The 22,121-nt window shown below is 36.1% G+C and overlaps 1 protein-coding gene across 7 annotated transcripts in view; it reads right to left on the reverse strand.

The window, feature by feature from the left end:
• The window catches only part of LOC306858611 (epidermal growth factor receptor kinase substrate 8-like), a 45,336-nt gene extending 25,815 nt beyond the window's left edge, over positions 1–19,521 (reverse strand). For 4 of the 7 annotated variants that reach the window (XR_013783217.1, XM_079399216.1, XM_079399217.1 and 1 more), the window contains exons 1-2: positions 5,126–5,170; positions 789–857 (exon numbers count right to left, since the gene is read on the reverse strand). Coding sequence is in view for 6 of the 7 variants with exons in the window: in XM_079399216.1 (XP_079255342.1) it covers positions 789–847 (59 nt within the window). In the remaining variant the exon portion in view is untranslated. Of the gene's footprint in view, positions 1–788; positions 858–5,125; positions 5,171–16,860; positions 17,148–19,342 lie in introns of those variants that run through there. The other 3 variants (XM_079399219.1, XM_079399218.1, XM_079399220.1) reach the window with 2 other exon arrangements.
• Positions 19,522–22,121: the final 2,600 nt, after the last annotated feature.

Here is a 22,121-nt window from a genome sequence, read left to right on the forward strand (position 1 = left end):
TGAGTTTTTTTGACAAAGTAAAAATGCACACAGTTTCCTGTAAGGGGTAGGGTTGGTGTAGGGCGGTAGAAAATATGGTTTGTACAGTATAAAAGCCATTACGCCTATGGAGAGTCCCTACCAGGATAGCTGACCAGACGTGTGTGTGTGTGTGAGTGTGGAGTTAATGAGTAAAGTGGACACTTGATCTGTTTCATTGTGTAAGTCACACTAATTGTGCGACAGATCAATAATGAATGTGTTCAATAGATAAGGAGCAGAGGAAACATCAATAAAACATCAGATTCACCACGCTCATGTCACACCATGACTGCTCAGATGAAAAATCCCAGTGATGCATCTAATAAATAAAACTGAGAGTTCTGGTCAGCGATCCAGTGAACTCAGGTGCACCATTGCAAATGTGACATTGATTTGATACAACCGTTCAATAAACACGAATTAATATAGTGTTACATTTTAGGCACAATATTGTCTGTCTTTGATCAATTTTGCAAATGAAAACAGATCCAATCAAAGCTGCCACAGAACCGTTGTGACACACAGAAGCGATTCATTACTGAATGAATCACGGGTTTTGAATGAATCGAGTGAGTCAATGATTCAGTGACTCATTCATAAAGACAGTTACTGAATGAATCAGCCGTTTGAATGAATGATTCAGTGACTCGCTAATTAAGACAGTGATTCACTTTCACCTACTGGTGCTTTTACTTTCATATTTACAGTATCATTTCATAAAATTATTTTTTAAAAATCTCATTAGTTGTTGTGATTGTTTGGCTTACTTTATCTGTGAGGACTGCGCTGTGACTCCGGTGTATCCGTTCATGTCTGGACTCTGCATTGCGCTCACACTGCAACACAATAAAAGCAGCGTCAGTCACACAATCACACCGGCAAACATCCGCACGCAGAACCAACAGCACACGGATGGGAGAAATACACTCCCTATCCACTATATAGTGCACTATATCGGGTAGTGCTGTCTGAATTCTGAGTGAACGACTTCATTCCCTACATTCGTTCACTTTTTTTTTTAATTGGTTACCCTACTTTTTACCCACAATGCATTCTGATTTTGAGTGTACAACCGATGTACACTTGCTGAAGCACTATTTCCCAAAATCCAATGAAAACGATCGGTCTGTGCAAGAAACTGAACAGTATTTATATAATTTTTTTACCTCTGATCCACCACAATATCCAACTGTCCTGAGTGCGTTCATAACTATGCCAGAGCACGTTTGACCGATCGTTTCGTGTCTTAAGACTTCAGTGTATCGTCACGAGCCGCAGGGTTTAATTTGGTTTTGTCTGTGTATGTTTTTTTTTCTCTCAAAGCCGTGAGTCCCATTGACTGCCATTATATGACTGCAACGGTTTGAGTTAAAAACCTTCGTTTGTGTTCTACTGAAGAAACAAAGCCACCTACATCTTGGCTGCCCTGGGGGTAAGCAGATAAACATCAAACTTACATTTGTGGGCGAGCTATCCCTTTAACGGTCGCCTGAGGGCGCTCTATGACCATTGGCATCTTATCAGAGTGCAAAACGCTGCTCGGGAGAGTTTCAAAATACTACAAACAACCCAATAAATACATACAATTATGAACACGTGTTAATGTGTGTTTATTTTTGATGACAGTATTTTAATAGTATTTAATGATTATGAACAAAGCAATACAAAACAAATTAATAACATACCATCAATGAAACCACAAAGCTGACGCGGAGGTATGTACTATTAATATTACCATATTTCTAAAATAAGGTACATGTAATATAAGAGTACATATGATGAAGATATTTGTCATGTGCAGTGTGTATGTCACCGTCCGAATCCGTTCACTTCATTTCGTTCACTCCTCTCTGATATAGTCCACTCAGCTGCCATACACTATATAGGGATTAGTGAATGAGTGAGCGATTTCAGACACAGCTATAGATTTATATAGATCAGTGGTGGGACTGCATGTAAAAGTTGAAATTCTTTTAACTTGACACAGCGTCATAAAAACACTGCACTGCAAAAAAGCGAAACGTCATATCCATCTAGTGCCTGTTTACATAGAAAAAACAATGGAAAAGTAGCGCAGTGGAATGGAAAAACATGTTCTGTGTGAACAGCCCCTCAACTGAGTTCAACAAACAAGTTCTCATCTGATGTTCTTTAATTAACTAACATGTAATCAGAGACACCTGGACTGGAAACAGCATGTGTGTGTGTGTGTGTGTGGCTCATCCAAAATGTCTCGAGTAGGTACTTTTTTAAAAAGTAATTACTTCGCAAACCACAAAAACATTGTTCTATATAGTGTGAATGTAATCTGGACATACTACATTCGGCATGTTGTTATTGTCACGTGACCCATCACTGCCATTCATAAATCCTCCCCCATGGCCTCATGGGATAGTAAAGTTCGATCTTATGCACACTTCATAATCAGTGTTGGGTGGCATTTCATTACGCTTCCCTTGAAAAAAGTAAAAGATTACTCTTATTTTTTCTGTATTTTAATTACAGTTACTGCACATGTAATTTAATTTAATACTGTGTATAGAACATTTATACACAATAGTGGATTTAACATCAAAGTCTAAGCTTAAAATACATGCTTTTTATGTACCCTTCACGCTTTAAATACTTTGGTGAGTTAATAAGAATATTGGTAGCACTTTAGTGTCCAATTCTCACTATTAATTTGTTGGTTATAAGCATGAATATTACTGGGATATTGGCTGTGTATTATTACTTAAAAAGCACATATTAATGTCTTATTCTGCAAGACCTTATTCTAAATCCTTAATCCTGCCCAATTCTTAAACTTAACTATTTTACTAAGTATTAATACGCAAGTATTATGACGCAAAAGTCATAGTTAATAGTGAGAATTGGACTGTAATCTAAAGTGTAACCAGAATAATTTATGTAGTTACTTGAAAGAATTAAAATAACTGTTTCATGTCTATCCTTGTGTCATTAACTTGTCGAGGCTGATATAGGATTTAGAAAGTAATTAATAATTAAATACTTTTTGGAGAGAGTAATTTGTATAGTAATCTAATTGCACTGTTGAAGATGTAATTAGTAACTAGTAATTAATTACTTTTTTTTTTTTTTTTAAGAGTAATTTACCCAACACTGTTCATAATCACACCAGAAGGTCATCCGGCTACTTTGAATACTTCTTTTGTCACATTCTGATTTTTGCCTAGAGTTGGGAAAAGTAACTTTTAAAAGTAATACATTACAATATTGCGTTACTCCATAAAAAAGTAACTTTTTGTCACCTGAGCTGGACTTTGTGGCAGCTGTAAGGGCCCTTTCACACCAAAAGTGAAATTAATAAGCCTATCAATAAGGCAGGGAGAATGAACTCAACGCTCCGCGTCACATTGATGCTGCTGTTAAAGACTCATTCAGTGCATTCGAGGTGAAACGGAGTCAAACTCTGAGATGATGAATGATCAGACAGTCAGTCTCCACCACTCGTGGCCACACGTCTATAATTAGCCCCGCGTGGGCCGTTAGCAGATTAATCTTGCCGATTGAGTAACGACCCCGACTGACAGAGTTAAACTGTCCAAGACCATAAGCCTGTGCGACGTCAATCATTGAGCCGAATGTAAACACTGAGTTTATTCTGACAGGTTAAACATCTGAAACCGATCCTTAACCAGCACATCCCTAGTGAAAAATACATATACTTAAATGCATCTGAAATACATTTCATACTAAGCTTACTACAAATACATTTTTATATTTATGTACTTAATAAAATGTCCTGCAATTGTACTTTTAGTGTACTAAACTGGAACAACTAATTTTGTACTTAATGCACTTTAATTGTGCTGAAGTCCAATTAAAGATATGTTTAGTATATTTTATTGTGCTAAAGTGGAACTATTGCAAGTATACTTCAGGTACACTTTGAATAATATCAGATTTTTTATGTAAAATATTTAAAGATCATTCAAAAGTGACATTAAAACACATTTTAGACTTAATATTAAGAAAAGTGCATTCTGTACAAGTAATATGCCAAGTAAAGTTTAATTATAATTTTTAAATCAGTTACTTTTTTACTAGGGATGTGCTGATAACCACACACACACACACACACACACACACACACGTGTCCTACAGACAGAAACACACTGGTAGAAGAACCAGAGATCGGGTCCAGCAGCTGCTGACCGTATGAATGATTGATCAGATCACAGGCCGGTTTGTGGGTCAAACGACTGGAGTCTGTTCCACTACAAACCCTGAGTTACAGCATTACATACAGTACACCACCGGCCAAAAGACTGGAATCAGTACGATCCAACATTATAAAAACATTAAAAAACAGCAAGAACATTATCAGTGTTGTTAACACTCAATATTTTAGTGGAAATCATTCAGAAATGTGGGATAATTAAGATTTTACAGTAGTTTTATTCATCAAGGACGCATTAAATTGTTTAAAAGTGACAGTAAAGACATTTATAAATGTTACAAATATTTTTATTTCAAATAAATGCTGTTCTTTTGAACTTTCTATTCATCTGTGAATCCTGAAAAATAAAATGTATCAGTTTCCACAAAAATGTATTGGGCAGCTCAACGGTGTTCAGCATTTATAATAATCAGAAATGTTTTATGAGCAACAAATCAGCATATTAGAATGATTTCTGAAGGATCACGTGACACGATGATGCTGAAAATTCAGCTTTGATCACAGAAATAAATTACATTTTAAAAGATATTCACATAGAAAATAGCTATTTAAAATTTTTTTGCCTTGGTGAGCAAAAGACTTCTTAATTAGTCCAAACTTTTGGCCACTAGTGTATATATACACACACAACAAAAGCAGTGTCAGATGAGTCATCAGATATTATTAGATTCACATTCACACTGTGATGTAAGAACATCAAACATGAATCACTTCTGTTCGACAAAAGAGCATCAAATGCAGCATTCAAACACGTTTCTCCTCCTGCATCAGCGTTACGTCTGAAACGGATCGACACGAGCCACATCAAACCCAGCGATTCATACAAACAAACATTGAGGAATCATGGCACACCTGTGTGAATCACACAGCAAACAGAACAAACTCTCTCTTCGCTCGTACCTGTTCACAGCCTCCACGCGTGAGAACTGCCACGATGTGCGGTTTCTTCTCACTGTGAAATCTTTAAGAGGATTTATAAGGAGCTTTACAAACTCACACGGGTCTGTGATTATCCACTCCAGCGCAAAGGATGCTGGGACACGCAGATTCTGGAAAACTTCTTCAGTTCTGTTCTTCTGAACATCTTTACACGATCATAACATAAATCTGTTGGACTGTCAGAGTCTAATGGAGTCTGATGAATCACTTGAAGTGAATCTCGACTGACCTGCTTCCTTCTGCAGGTTAATATAAAAGCATCAATCTTTGTCCATTCAGGTCCGTTTGCTAAAGACTTTCTAAATCAGGACTTGCCAGTGTTTTACATCACAAACGGGCTTTTTTAACTTAATTCATACAAGTGATTTTATATTTGGATCTTAATAACAACAACATACATTGCACTTATTTATGTACGTATTTATTTTGTATAATTTTATTCATTTTATATTATTTTTATCATTCCATTTTATTTATTTAAATTTTCATTATTTTATTTATTTATGTTATTTTATATTATTTTATCTATTTAAATTTTTATTATTTTATTTATTTATATTATTTTATTTTATTTATTTATTTATTTATATTATTTCTTTATTTTTTTTCATTTATATTTTTTGTTATTTTATTTATTTTTGAAATTATTATTGTACCCATAATGAAGCCCAATAACTCATTGTGTTTCTGTGTCGGCTGTGAATCCATACACTGCACATTATTCCTCTTTAATCCCGTTATCTCTTCTCTTTGCGTCTCCAGGCCTGTGTACCCAGAATCCTCAGCGCTCGCTGACATCACAGACCTGTCCTGATCCTATTAAACACAGCTATATTAAGATCTTTATGAGCACTGTGAACACCGCACAGGCAACATATGAAAATTAAGCAAATGAAACCTCTCCTTTAGCTATATGAGGTCAAAGGTTCAAGTTTCAAATTCAAGTTTATTTGTATAGCGCTTTTTACGATACAAATTGTTGCAAAGCAGCTCTACAGGAAATTACATTTCCACAATATATTTATATATTGCAGAACCTTAATATATTTAACTTCTGGCAATATTTGGTAATTCTGTATGTTGTCTGAGCGTTGGCATCCTCTGAGGTCCTCTGAGGGGTGGGCCTTATCTTTTCTCAGGTGTTCGGTCATCTCGGATCATTTAAGGATTGGATCATTCCTAAGGATAATTCCTAGTTACCACGGGATGTTAACAGGGTGACCCGTTAAAACACACCGTTACTCATATGTGGCTCAAACTGAGACACATTAACTGGTGAATCTCTCAAAAACACGTCAAGTACACGTCACAGGTCACTCTGAATCAAAGATAGAAAAAAGACATCATATTCTGTATTTCGTGACAACTAATGTATGTAAATGGTAAAGTATTGCAGTGAGACGGATCATGATTAGGGTGTTCATCCGCGGTGTTTCAGTCTGTCTGTGTAGGAAGCGCTTTAAATTCACTCGTCAGCGTCTCTTCAGTGGGATTGTGAAGAGCAGCGTGAAACTTTCCACTGTTTAGACTTCATTTACAATCTGCTCACAAACCGCACTGAGGAGACAAGGCGAGACGAGGCGGCTGATGTATATGGAGAAGCTCTCTCAGCATTCAGCTGAAATCACTGCTTCTCCAGCGCTGAAAACTCAAGCCAGTAATTAAGACTCACAATAGAAGCGTCTCAGAAACGCCCAGCAATCAATCACACACGACAGCGCTGGACCAACCAAACACACACATGACGGGCAGGATCACCAACTGTTTTCCACTTACTATGTTAGTATAGCTCTGTGTCATCATAACTTTTTCATGACCATATTCTCCAGCCTCTCTCAGACTGGCGTTTCAATATTTTCACTTTGGGTTTTCTGTCAGGTCCAGGCACGGATTGGCTAATCAGGAGCACCGGGAGGATTCGGATTATCTCAGTTTAAATGCAGCGATCCAAATTAACAGTGAATCCAATCACCATTCAAGCAAAACTTTGCTTCATGACTGAGCCACAATGTTAACGTGATCTAATCGCTAGCACACCCTGAGCACTTGTGAGTTAATGTATTCCTCTTATCAGCAAGACATATCGGCATCATTTTTCATATCGGGCCGATGCCGATATTTACATTTAAAGCTATTATCGGTCATTATCAATTCCCATATTGGTCCGATAATATCGTGCATCCCTAGTATAATACGTAATTGTCCCGTATTTAAAGCATCAAAGAAGCATACAGTATGAAAGCTATAGCTTACAGAACAGTTTGTCATGTATTCAGACCACCAGACCATATGAAATTCTCGATTGATAACTAATCACTCTTTTTGCACAAATCATTGTTTTATTTGAACATTTGAGGAAGGCTTTAAGACCAAGCGAAATCCTCTGCTGCTTCTGCTTCACGGCGAGCTGGACTCGTGCTAACAGCGATTCCCTTCACCGTCCGCGTTTTGATTTTGCCAAATCAGTTTGGGCGAATGCAAACAACTTATTGATCATGAGCCCAACATCCAGTAAGCTACATTCAAGCTACCTGAGGGAAGACGTCTTTCACTAGCATTTCTGAAGTAGGGCTGGGCGATATACAAAAAAAAAAAAAAAAAAAATTTTCACAAAAAATGCGATTTACGATTTAAATAAATCCCCCCCCCCTACTTAAAATCAATCTGCAGATGACAAAGAAATTGTTCAAAACAAGTTTTAACTTTACGGAGTGTCTATTTACACTAAGTGCACATAGCCTGCCTTGTTGGCAAAGGCTATTTACACTAACTCCGCCCACCACCGTGCGATTTAGTCAACAAAAAGACACCCATATAGCATCAATTTCAGTGGTGTAGATGGTAAGACGCATGCTTTTTGATGCGATCGACCCGAGTTCGAGCCCGCCTTTTACCAAACTTTCTTTCTCCCTTTTCAAATCTCACATCGAATCAGAAAGGCATTTATTTTCAATAAAAATGAAGGAAATAATCAAAAAGTTGAAAATAAAAGTATCAGGTAGGGTTAGGGTAGGTGTAGGGAGGGCTTCATTGTCCCAATAAGGTGGCATGCATTTAATAATTTGAATGAAGTAAAATGTATTTATATAGCACCTTTCACAGACAAGGAGTCACAAAGTGCTAAAAGTAAAACAAATCAAACATACATTCAATCAAAAATAAAATTAAAATAAAACAAATTAGAGACTGAATATCTCAGAAATGTAATAACAGCCAAACTGTACTGTTAATTAAAAGCTTGTCCAAAGAGGGGCGTCTTTTAAAAGAGTCTACAGAGCCCATTGTTCTCAGTGTTAGAGGGAGAGCGTTCCAGAGCCTTGGAGAACAGCACAGAAACCACTTTAGACGTGTTCTAGGAATAGTTAGAAGGTCCAGGTCAGAAGACCTTAAAGACTGACCAGGAGAATGTGGATATAATAGTATAATGTCTTATAATAATTAAAACTATCATTTACACTCAATACGTTATTATTGCGTACGGTTTTATAATGTACTACAATACTGAGGTGCAGATAATTGCCACTATTTGCAATAAATAGCCTAGCATAAATAGCAGAAAATCTTACTATTTTAACAGTGTAAATAGAATCCAGCGCTTCGAGTAAATAGCATCTATTGCTAAGAAAATAAGCTATTTGCACTTATTAGTATAAATAGAATCTAATAGCTATTTACACTCAGTGCTCACTGATAGCCGCTGCCCTAACTTTATTTTGTTTTGATTTTCCCTTCTGGAATTTGATCTGGATTCCCCCCTTAAGAGGCTTTAGCATTTCCAATTTATGTAGGCTGGTTACATTCTTATTTTATTATCCCTATTATTATTATTATTATGAAGTTACTTTTATTATTAAATTAAGATTACAATTAATTTGCCCTGCAATAATTACCACATAACTGATGCACTGCGAGGATGACAAACAGAGCCAACAGAGCAATTTTGTCTTTACTGTTCCGATACTTTTGGAGGGCACTGTATATACATGTGTATATATATACTAGCTGATCTCACCTGTGCAATGTAACAATATTATTGCACAGTTCTGTGTATTAAGTTGGATATACTTATTGAAGGCGATACTGTAAAGTAAATATCAACTGCTTGATTGTTTATATCATATGTATCTTTATTATCATCCAGCTCTAATCTGATGAATGCGACTACATGATATGAAGATATTACAAACATTAACATCATGATTTTCTGTAAAGCTGCTCTGAAACAATGTGTATTTGTGAATAAACAAAAAAACTTTTCAAGTTCACATTAAGAAAAGTATCCGTTTTTAATTTCTTTTGTTGTTTAATTTGTGTTGTTGCTGTGGAGTCAGCCGTCTGGTGTGTCGTCACACAGCTGATGTTTGATCAGGTCGTGTGTGTCGTCACTGGAAACACACTGTTAGAGCGTCATGTGACGCGTGTGGGGCGTGACCTCGGGCGGAGGGTGCGGCCGGATCGGGTTCCTGAATGTCACAGAGGTCAAGAAGGTTCTGGTTCCACCTGCTTCTTTAACTCTGCTGCGTCTCGCACCTGTTCCATCTCTACATTTATTTATTTACTTATTTATTTCTTTGAGTTGTAGTGGATAGTGAAGTAAATGTGGAAATAGGACACTTGACTGCTCATGAATTATCAGCATCAGCTTATCAATAAAGCTCCTTGTGACTGTGTTTGCTATTTTTTGCTAATTTTTTTAATTAGGTTTTATTTTTGTTTGTTTTCACTAATTTTATTCATGGTTAGGCTTTTAGTATTTTTTGTTTGTTTTTTTTGTTCATTTTTAATTAACTGTATATGTAGTTTTATTTTATAAATGTTTCATTTATTTATTTTAGTAATTTTTGTAGTCCTTTTTTATGCCTGTGTAGTTATTTTTTTTAAGTTAATTTTTTAATTTGGTTATTTTAGTACTTCAATTTAAATTAAATGTTGCCAAATAGCTAAAAGAAAATGGATTAGGCCTTTTTAACTTTTTTTATAAGTCTGCATAGTTATATTTTATTAATTTTATTTTTTTTATGTTTTTTATTTTAGTATTTTAACTTAAACTAAATGAAAATAAGAAATGTTGCCAGTTTTTTTTAAATATATAACAAAATAAGTTTATATTTCACATAATAAAATATGTAATAAGTTAAAATTTTATTTTAGTTAATGTAATGCTTATTTCAAGTAACTAAAAAGTTTTCTTTTTTATGGTTTTTGTTTTAGTTAATGATAGTTTAGTAACGACACACACACACACACACACACACACACACACTGTGAGGGTCATACGTGTGTGAAATCACTTTCTGGCTTTATCTGGTGTGTTCACTGAAGTCAGCAGCTCTAGTAATCTAATCGTATGTGGCTTTATTTCCTTTCCTGTAAAGACGTTCCTACGGTTCCTTGACCTCCAGCTGTAGGTGGAATGTGCTAATTATCCGTTAACCGTGGTTAACTAACAAACAGCACGGTTGTTGTCTGTTTTGTGCTGCAGTTACACACGTGTGTGTCTCACGCCGGGCTCCGCTTGATCTCTCTTCATTAAAAGAGACTTAAGCAGCAGCTGGAGGAGCGGAGCATGTGAGCGGCTCTGTTTGCTTTGGAGGGTGTGAAGCGATTCACAAAACACAGAAACATCACTCTATTTCTAGGAAACCTTTCTGCCGCTCCTGTCTTTACCCAGAAACCTCTCTCTCTTTTACTGAGGCGGTGTGTGATCTTTACGGATCTTTAATTAGACAATTCAATTAGCGATAGAGGACTCTGCTGCAGAAACGAACAGATAATGAAGCCTCACGCTGATGATGTCATTTCCCTCTGGGTGGAGCGGAAAGCAGGACGTAGATTAGCCAGTGTAAACACAGAGCAGATGACCTTTGACCTTCTGACGTGTGTGTGTGTGTGTCCACGTCAGTGGTTCTGACCGCTATAGAGCTGATGTCACGACAGAGTTAGAGCCGGTGAATGTGCACCAAATGAGTCGCTGTAGAAACTGAATACTTCAGTGGTTGCGGTGCGCTCAACACGAGAGCCAATGCAAACGCAATGACATGTGAAATAAAACATCCTCATGTATTAAAGAAGAGTGCTTGATTAAGTGCTGGAAATAGCAGAGGATGGGCACAGAACGGTAACTAAACTCTGAAACATGTTCAGTCACACACAAGAGTATTGTACAAACTGTACTTCATAACCATGTATTATAAACCTGATAAATAACTGACCTTGTTTTTGAGTCTCTTGCTCATCAAGGCTGTATTCATTTCAAAAATACAGAAAAAACTGTTATATAGTGAAATATTATTGCAATGTCTAATATTGGTTTCCTATTTTAATACCTATACTTTAAAATAGCATTTATTTCTGTGATCAAAGCTGTATTTTCAGCATCATTCCTCCAGTCTTCAGAGTCACATGATCTTCAGAAATCATAATAATATACTGATTTATTATCAGTGTTGAAACTGTTCTGCTGCTTAATATTTTTTTGGAACCTGTTACTTTTTTCTTTGATTCTTTGATTAATAAAAAGATTAAAAGAACAGCATTTATTCAAAATAGAAATATTTTCTAACAATAGAAGTCTTTATTATCAATTTTATCCATTTATTCAATTTTATGTCTTATGTGTTAGGCCTACGTTACATTTTATGTTATGTTATTTTATGTTACGTTTTCACTGTCTTTTTGGCTTGTTGTTTCTGATTACACTTTAATATTGCCAATAATTGCAACACGTTGCCTGTTACATTGTCTTGTTGAGCTCAGTGGCACTGAGAAAATTATATTTCACACACTTTAAGCTCTTTTATTTTCCAAATGTAATACGATTAATCCAACGAATTAATTAGGAACTGATTTCCTTTTCCAGCAGGACTTTAGCACCTGCCCACACTGCCAAAAACACTTCCAAGTGCTTTGCTGACCATGATATTACTGTGCTTGATTGGCCAGCCAACATGCCTGACCTGAACCCCATGTGGAATCTATGGGATATTTTCAAGAGAAAGATGAGAAACAGTCGATCCAACAATATTGAAGGCTCAATAGCGCCTCAGCAGAGCCACAGGCTGATCGCTTCCATGCCATTCCTCAGTTTGTGCTAAAGGAGCCCGACCAAGTATTGAGTCCAGAAATCAACATACCGTATTGACCCGAAATACATCTGAAAAAACACGGTCGTCTTATATTCAGGGTTTAGACTTTGACATATCAATAATACACCCACAACAATAGGTGGCGCTAAATACGCGTAAAACGAGTGTGCCATGAAATACGTAAAGTAATGTGTGTTATAAAGATCGTGAGTGAAAACAAAAGAAAAGCTTACAGCGGCATGAGTCGTGACTGTCATGTTAGCCTGATGGGAACAAACTTCCTCTGTAAGTGATTTTAAGACGTAAAAACGCAAGTAGCCAGATTTGAAGACTACAATAAGATTTCACTTCTACTGTTAATAAAATGTTGGTATAGGCTACTACGATATGGATAGATGAACATGGATAAATGTTATACAATTCAGATGAGCAACCTGTTATTTTTCTGGTATATCAAAAAGTGTATATTTTTAAATGTAATTGTTGGCACATTTTACCAGTTTTACCATACTTTCAAAACAAAATGATATATGAAAACAATTTAATATTTTTTTTTTCCTTTCCTCAGTAAACCACAAGTCTTTTTCCAAAAGGTTAATCTGGAAAAAAGGGGGTCGTCTTATAATCAGGGTCGTCTAATATTCGCGTCAATACGGTACTTTAAAGAACTTGAACTTTTTTTCTAATTCCTTTTTTTTTTTTATTATCATTATAATTATTATTATTACTTTTTTTTATCATTTTTTTTTTTTTTTTTCTCTCTCTTGTTTTCTCTGTCCCCTGGTCTTGTCGGTCATAGTATGGTTAAATAAAAGGGTATATAAAATTTAATTAATTAATTAATTAAAAAAATAAATAAATAAATAAATATATTAAAAAAAATATAAAAAAAAAAAAAAAAAAAAGGCTGTGAATGATGATAGCATAGCTACACATACGTACTGTCATGTGTTATCTGTGTTACTGACAGGCCGGAAAAAAAAAAAAAAAAAAAGAACTTGAACTTTTCTGTTTTTCAAATCCTTTTTTTTTTTATTGATCTTAGGAAATATTCTAATATTTTGAGATACTGGATTTTTGACTTTAAAGAGCTGTAAGCTCTAATCATCAAAATTAAAAAAAACTTTTGAAATGTTTTACTTTACATGTAATGAATCTAGAATATATGAAAGTATCACTTTTTAAAAAAAGTTTTTTTTTTTTTCACGACATTCAAATTTTTTGAGATGCACCTGTCTTTGATTTTTCTTTTTTTTCCAGATATCTGGGGACTTATGGTGACAATTCTGTCTCCTCACTGTAGGGATGTAAACACACACACACAACCCTCCTCCTGTTGTTTTAACAGAACTGTGATCACTAATTAACCAGTGACTGAACACACACACGGTTGTGATCGGAGGCTGTGGTGAATCAGGAGACAGTAAAGCACATTCGATCATTTACAGCTCATCAGAGACACTGTACTGTACTGAGTGTGAAATGAGCTGTTACTCTGAGGATGTGATCCACTTCTCACTGCATATGTGTGTGTGTGTGTGTGTGTGTGTGTGAGAGAGAGAGAGAAAACACTGTACACTGCAGTTCAAAAGATTGGGATCAGTGTGATTTTTAATGTTTTTAAAAAAAGTTTCTTCTGCTTATCAAGGCTGCATTTATTTGATCAAAAACTTTAATTTTGTGAAATATTTTTTTTATTTAAAATGACAGTTTTCTATTTTAATATACTTATAATAATTGATTCCTGTGACGCAGCGCTGTATTTTCAGCATCATTACTCCAGTCTTCAGTGTCACATGATCCTTCAGAAATCATTCTAATATGATAATTTGTTATCAATGTTGAAAACATTGATAATAACACTGGAGTAATGGGTGATGAAAATTCAGCTTTGCATTACAGAAATAAATTTTATTTTAAAGTATATTAAAATAGAAAACCTATTTTAAATTGTAATAATATTTCACAATTTTACTGTATTTTCACAATTTTTGATCAAATAAATGCAAACTTGATGAAACAAGAAACTTCTTTAAAAAATGTTGAATGGCAGTGTGACATGAGGATCTGTGTGTTTACGTGTGTGTGTGTGTGAGCGAGAGTGTGTGTGTGTGTGTGTGTGTGTGTAGGTGTGTGTGTGATAGTAAAGACAGAAAAGAACACAGAGTAACAGCACTCACTCCTGACCAACATCAGAAGGTCGTTTCACCCTGAACACACGGCTGGGACGCACTCACATAACGAACTCTAAACATCTCGTTTGCTTTGCTGTCGCTCTGATAGAGAGCAATGTGATCAGTTAATGAGCACTAATGCCATCAATCTCATTAGGAAACCTGTTTGTCAAACACGGGCTGCGCTGATATGATTCAGCATTTGTATCTTGGATACTTTTGCTCTGATTGTTGCTTGCATGCAGGAAGTAAAAGAAACAGAAGTCATTGTGCTCCGAGGTCGTCACAGGAGCAGCTGTGCTATGAATAGAGGACAATAAAGGACGTTATGACTTTGTAGATAAGGCAGGAGGAAACTCGCTCAATGGAGGCATGTTCGGCTTGTTTGTGCTGATCAGAAACAGTCAACAACCAGACAACATTAACATCACACAGAAATCAGAAGAGTTTCGCTCTTATACAGGAGAGTGTCAAAACAACCACCTGGAACTCCAGGTAAAATCATACGAGTGTGAGTTAATGACAGTAAACTGAAGGTGATGACGCATACTACAGTTTCTAAGGTCAGCACATGACTTAAGGGCCGTTCGCACAAAATGTGTCTTTGCGTTTAAAAACGCGAGACGCTGAGCTCAGGAATGTTTTTTTTTAAAAGCGCAGCACAGAATGCCTCCTCCGTCATGTTGCCGTAAAATAAAACTACTATTGCTACTGTAAACAAAACCTGGCAACGCTTGCTCCGCCTCCGCTCTCTTCTGATTGGTCCACTTTCCTGGAACTGACACTGATGAGCAGCGCTGCGTCTAAAATTCTTTTAAACTCGACATGCCGTCTTAAAAAAACATGGCAAGACTCACATGCAAGACTCTGCAAAAGACGCAAGATGATATTACACATTCCTCTAGCACGCATTTGCATTGGAATACAATGGAAAAGTAGCGCATTGGAATGGGAAACGCATTCTGTGTGGATGGACGGCCCATCATAGAGCAGTTCTGTGTAAGATATTAACCTCCACTGATGCTCTTATTGGCACTGATTGTTCCATGAAGAACCTTTAACATACATGGAGTCTGTCCATTGATCAAAATGTACTTTTATAGAGAAGAAAGGGACTGTAGATTATTAAAATGTTATTTACATGAAGAAAAATTGGTTCTGGAATGGACCACTGTAAAGTTCTTTGGAGCCAAAATGGTTGGAAAACCCCTTTATTTATAAGGAATTGATTAAAACTAAATTCTCCAAACAAAGACTCCAGAGACCGGCACAATTTTCCTCCAGAGACTCCAGCCTCCACCAAACAAGCTCCACTGCCGTTAGATCTCAGTGGCACACGTGAATATGCCAAAAGTAGTGAATAATATGAGTGATACCAAACCCATGGGCTCGATTTCAGTCAGCCGAGATTCTCTCGCAGAGACAAAACGGCATAATCACTTCACAACAAGCTGCCAAATGAACGATACACTTACTGAACTCAGCTGACGTCATCATGGCACACAAACACAAACAAACGCTGAGAACATCCAGAAATACTCCCGCAGAATCACAGGCCTCGGGCCAGCGGAGGTTTCACATGGTCCCAGATGAGGAACAGCTAGACGCAGCTGGTGTTTTTAACCGCTCGCGGTCAGAAGTGTCTTCAATGCTGCTGGAGCAAAAGTCTTTACATAACACTGCAAGATATTCAGTGTAACGCATTACAAGTAACTTGAGTTATGTAATCATTACTTTTTCAAATAAGTAATGCCAGTTACTTTGTTTCCCATGTATTGACTGACAGCTTGTGTGTTGCCATGTTGAGAGAAATCAGGAGTAAGTGCAGAGCGTTGTGTGTGAACATGATCTTACTGTAGTTCTAGACTAAATATCAACATGCATTTATTCATCTCACGTGATCATATGCAGATTCAGTGTTCCTTAAAATGAATGAAAACAATGAAATGCAAACTCAGAATATGATGCAAACCTCCAATAATTATGTTAAACAATACACATATCCTTTATGTATTTAATCCCATTTTATCAGCCAGTGTCCAATTTAGCCAAGCTAATAAGAACAAATTACTTTAGATAACCATAGCAATTGTGTTTTTTATTTTTTGTGTCCTATTCTTCATGCACAGCTGAAAGGTTTGCTTGAGCCGTGCCCTCATTTACTTCAGCCTATTCATTTCACTTTTGGTGTAAAATGGCTTTTACATGTGCCAAAAACAGAACTTTTTATATTAAAAACAAACATGCAAGCCAACTCAGATTTAAAAAGTAAATTTAAAAAGTAACGTAACTCATTACTTTCCATAAAACGAAACTATGTAATGCAATTAGTTACTTTTTGGGAGTAACACATTATTGTAATGCATGCATTACTTTTAAAAGTAACTTTCCCCAACACTTAAGATATTAGTGAAGAGCATCCTGTTAGAAAGCTCACCTTCAGGTTAAAGCTCCTCTGTGAAAAATCATCATAATACAATAACCAGCAGCTCAAAGCTCATGATCCAGCGAACCCCGGTGTGAACCCTTAAAATAAGACAGGACCGTAAGGTGTCTCAGCAGCTGAAGATAACACCACGGCTCAATGAAATTAATGGAAACATTAGCGGTTATGTAACAGAGCTCCATATTTAACCCGTAGCACTGGGACCTGCACCGCTCATAACACCAATTACTGAAACTCACTGGAGAGCGACTCCGTCTTACAGAGCGTCCCTATTAAGGGCCGTTAACCATTTACTTCCCTGCACAGAACCACCTCAGATTTGAGCGTCTCAGAATTAAAGTCAAGGTTCAGGAAGTGCTAAATCATCGACAGCAGTGATGCATTAATGCAGTCTTATCTCTATATAATGATAATGATATATAATGCTCATAATCATATTAGTTACTTTTTATGGATTATATGATTACATATTGTTCACACAGTGGCATTTAATTATTCATAATTTATTGATTCCCCTAAATTCTTACATTTTTATTTATGTTAGACTATGTATGAAACAAATAATTATATAAGTTACTAAACACTGGTGATGTATAGTTGTCCAGTGAGCTAATGTTTGTTGATGCAATGCAGGGATTCACAAATGTTTTTGTCAGCCAAACCCCTTACAATAAAATATTTAGCTTCAAATAATTAATATTTCAATAATTTAACAAAACATTTGTATGTTTACAGGTCTCTGATGTCAGTTAATGGTCACTGGCATGCAGGTAAACAAATATTTTTTATATATTTTTTACATAAAAATATATACATTCTTACATTAAGCCCAGTTTGTGAAACCATGGTGTGTAATGTTTAATGCATTTTATGATGTTGGAAAATATTTTCTGTGTCTATGCTTTTTTGTTGTTTTTTTACATTTAGTCATTTAGCTGATGCTTTTAACCAAAGCGACTTACAAATGACTTATGGATTTTTATAAATTAACGTAAAGAGTTGAGAATGCAAAAGCTTGTGTAACAGTGATCCGTGCGGCTCTTAAAGTGACAGCGGGCTAATATTCCTGCTGCAACTGTGTGCTTTATATTAACACAATTAACAACAAAAGACAAAATCACTCACTGCTCTTGACTGAAGGACTTTTGTAGCTTTAATAAGAAACAAAGGAAGTTTAATTGTTAAGGTTATTGCACACTGGGTCCGTATATATATCACTATCTTTAAATAAATCTTTCATATAAAGTTTTGGTCACTAATAATCGTTTCAAATAGTCACGATTACAATATTGACCCAAATAACCGTGATTATGATTATTTTCATAATTGAGCATCCCTAATCTGATGCACAGCACGGATATTAATGTAACGGCAGTGAAGTCTGATTACAGTAGTGATTAGGGGTGTGAGAAATTGACAAAAAATTATCTCTCTATTTTCTGGGATTTTATTGATAATGATAATTAGACAATATTTGCTGAGTGTGTTATTGTGATTGCTGTGGACAGCTGACTCCTAAAGTGTTTGATATTCTTCATATTCTGTGTGCTGGTCAGTTCACACTGATAGAAATTAATTCTTTCCAACAAGTTTAAACTGATTTTTGCATTTTATGGCCATTTTTACCTTTATAAAGCCAATTTTTCTAAAAGTGTCCATTATCTTTTCAGTCAAATTCTTATATTTAATCAGTGAATTAGAATAATAAGACATTTGGGCTGACATGAATGCATTTAACCTGCAATTACAAATGCATAAATCATGTTTTGATATATTAAACATAAAACGTTGAATACTGATATTTGAAATTATTTAAAACATTAATAAAATCTAAAAAATAAATAAAAAGTTGAAATGTGAAATTAAATCCGCCAGCAGGTGGCAGCACATCACTGTTCATGAGTGAGTCGTTCAGAGTGAACCGAATCATTTAAAGTTGATTCATTCGGGAAAACAGTGGCTGTGTTTGGAACGATTTTTTTGTTGGTGAAATAGAGCAAAAACAGCCAATATGAGGTCTAAAACGATAATTAATTTCTTGTTTACTGAACTATTGTAAAAATCAAGATCACATTTGTAATTATGGTAATATTTGGAGAAAAAAACGTCACTCTTCGTGTTAAATTAAACTAAATTTAACCCCTAAACAACTGCAGTGATGTAATAATAACATCTGATCTCAGTGTGATATATTAGTGAAGTCGGTGATAATAGCGCACAAATATTACCGCATTAATTGAGAAGCGTGCACAGGCGCGTGCACGTGACGGGCTCTGCCATGGCAACCGGGACAGTATTTACCGCGCGCTGCCGTTAAACCGTGATCAACACAGAAAATAAACACAATAATACACACTACAACACAGATATGGGGCGAACGCCCTTTTGGTTGTGTTTAAAGCGAGTGATTTACAAACACCGCCTGTACACGATCTACAACATACAAGTGTGTGGTGTGTAAACGCACACTCACCTGTTTCTGTGTTTCTCCCCGCTTTTACCGCATGGCAGAAGCACTAACACGCACGGCTCGGCAGGTGACGGTGACTGTCAATGAGTTTCTCGGTTAAATGCCAAAATGAAGAGCCGCTTGTGTGAGTTTGACTCGCGCTCCGCCTCACCGACCCCCGCGCGCGACCCGACAGCGCCTCCACGCGCGCGCGCACATCATCACACCTGAACGCGCAGGTGAACGTGCCATTCAAATTAATGACAGCTGTGTCTATCTATCTATCTATCTATCTATCTATCTATCTATCTATCTATCTATCTATCTATCTATCTATCTATCTATCTATCTATCTATCTATCTATCTATCTATCTATCTATCTATCTATCTATCTATCATTATAATATATATATATATATATATATAGCTATATATATGTATATATATATATGAGCATTATTATCTGAAAGCTGAATAAATACTCTTTCCATTGATGTATGGTTTGTTATGATAGGACAATATTTGGCTGAGATACAACTATTTGAAAATCTGGAATCTGAGGGAGCAAAAAAATCTAAATATTGAGAAAATCTCCTTTAAAGTTGTTCAAATGAAGTTCTTAGCAATGCATATTACTAATCAAAAATTAAGTTTTGATATATTTACGGTAGGACATTTACTAAATATTTTGTCATGGAACATGATATTTACTTCATATCTTTACTTAATATTTTTGACACAAAACAAAAAGTGATGATTTTGAGTCTGATCAAAGTAAGTCTGATTTTGCATATGCTTTAAGATTAAATTGTTGTAATCTTTCATGTGATGAAGGATTTGGCAAGTGTCAGTAATCAGTTTCTGTAAGGTTAACCCTGCCTGCTTTACATGTTTGAAAATTAAAATTTAGACAAGTAATCAAATGTAATAATCAGTTACATTACTTTAATAAAGTAATTGACATATTATGTTTTAGATAGGGTATCTGTAACCTATTTCCAAACCTTCCCAACTCTGCAAATTAACAATAAATAAACACATCATTCTCAACATCCACATCACCAGCTGGAAATATGAAACCATATTCATTTCAAACACTGTCTGATGATGAAGGCGGTTTATTAGTTCAAACAAAGCAGAACAAAGGATCTGTTGGGATGTGTTTGAGTCTGGGTGTGACGGTGAACTAGTCCTGCTTTAATCTCAATGAAAACACTTCTCTGACTATTTTGTTCTGTGCTAATATTTATTGGAAAATGGTGAGCTCTGCCTTAATGTAAATCATTAATAAACAAAAGATCAGCTCGATTCAAAGGAAAAGGGCGGCATTTCTGGTACATCGTGTTGTGTGTATATATGTGTGTGTGTAACTGTTTTAGGGAGCAAATGACCCACAAAGACAGTAATTTTGGCTTTGGGGACATTGTTGGTTCCCATAAGGAAAAAAGCTCATAAATCAAGAATTTTGAGAATCTAAAACAGGAGAAAGTTTCCTGTGATGGGTAGGGATAGAAAATACAGTTTTTACAGTAGAGAAACCATCTATGGAATGAACCCATAAAACATGCAAACTAGTGTGTGTGTGTGTGTGTGTGTGTGTGTCTGTCTGTGTGTCTGTCTGTGTGTGTCTCTGTGCGTGTCTCTCTGTGTGTGTGTGTGTGTGTGTGTGTGTGTGTGTGTCTGTGTCTGTGTGTCTGTCTGTGTGTGTCTCTGTATGTGTGTGTGTGTGTGTGTGTGTGTCTGTGTGTCTGTGTGTCTGTCTGTGTGTGTGTGTGTGTGTGTGTGTGTGTGTCTGTCTGTGTGTGTCTCTCTGTGTGTCTGTGTGTGTGTGTGTGTGTGTGTGTGTGTGTGTGTGTGTCTGTCTGTGTCTGTGTGTCTGTGTGTCTGTCTGTGTGTGTCTCTGTGCGTGTCTCTCTGTGTGTGTGTCTGTGTGTGTGTGTGTGTGTGTGTGTGTGTGTGTGTGTCTGTCTGTGTCTGTGTGTCTGTGTGTCTGTCTGTGTGTGTCTCTGTGCGTGTCTCTCTGTGTGTGTGTGTCTGTGTGTGTGTGTGTGTGTGTGTGTGTGTGAGTGTGTGTGTGTGTCTGTGTCTGTGTGTCTGTCTGTGTGTGTCTCTGTGTGTGTGGGTGGGTGTGTCTGTGTGTGTGTGTGTGTGTGTGTGTGTAAATAACACTCCTCTTTTTACACACCTTCTATTATTTACATTTTGCTTAATCTAAGTTTTATTTTCCCAGTGTGGACATTTCAGAAGCTATAGTCATTTAGGAAAATTAGCCATGGTTTTACTATAAATAAAACCAAAAAAACATGGTTAGGCTATTATAGTTAACCACAAATGAACAACGGTTTTGCTACATTAACCATGGTGTTTGCAATAAAACTGTGGTTATACAAATGGTAGTCAATATGCCAAAAAAAACTACCATTTAATATAGGCTAATTAAACCATGGTTAATTTGTAATGAAAATTGAAAAATAATATAGCAGTTTAATATGACAGTATTAAAAATATAGATTAAAAAGTAAGCATGTTGCAGTAAAACTAAAACAATATAAAACACAATAATAGCCGTGTAATAGTAATATTCACTGTAACTATGTATTGTGTTGCTTCAGTAAAATCGTTAGTTGTAGTTCTTTCTTTGATGCTTTTATATCATGTTGGGTAGTTAGCACTGTTTTTAAGAAATATAAAAGTTAGCAGAGGATGGTTTCGATCCATCGACCTCTGGGTTATGGGCCCAGCACGCTTCCGCTGCGCCACTCTGCTTGCGCGTTACTTTCGAACATTTCACTGTTGATCAAC

Source organism: Barbus barbus, assembly GCF_936440315.1.
Source record: "Barbus barbus genome assembly, chromosome: 39".
Classification (NCBI taxonomy): Eukaryota; Metazoa; Chordata; class Actinopteri; order Cypriniformes; family Cyprinidae; genus Barbus; species Barbus barbus.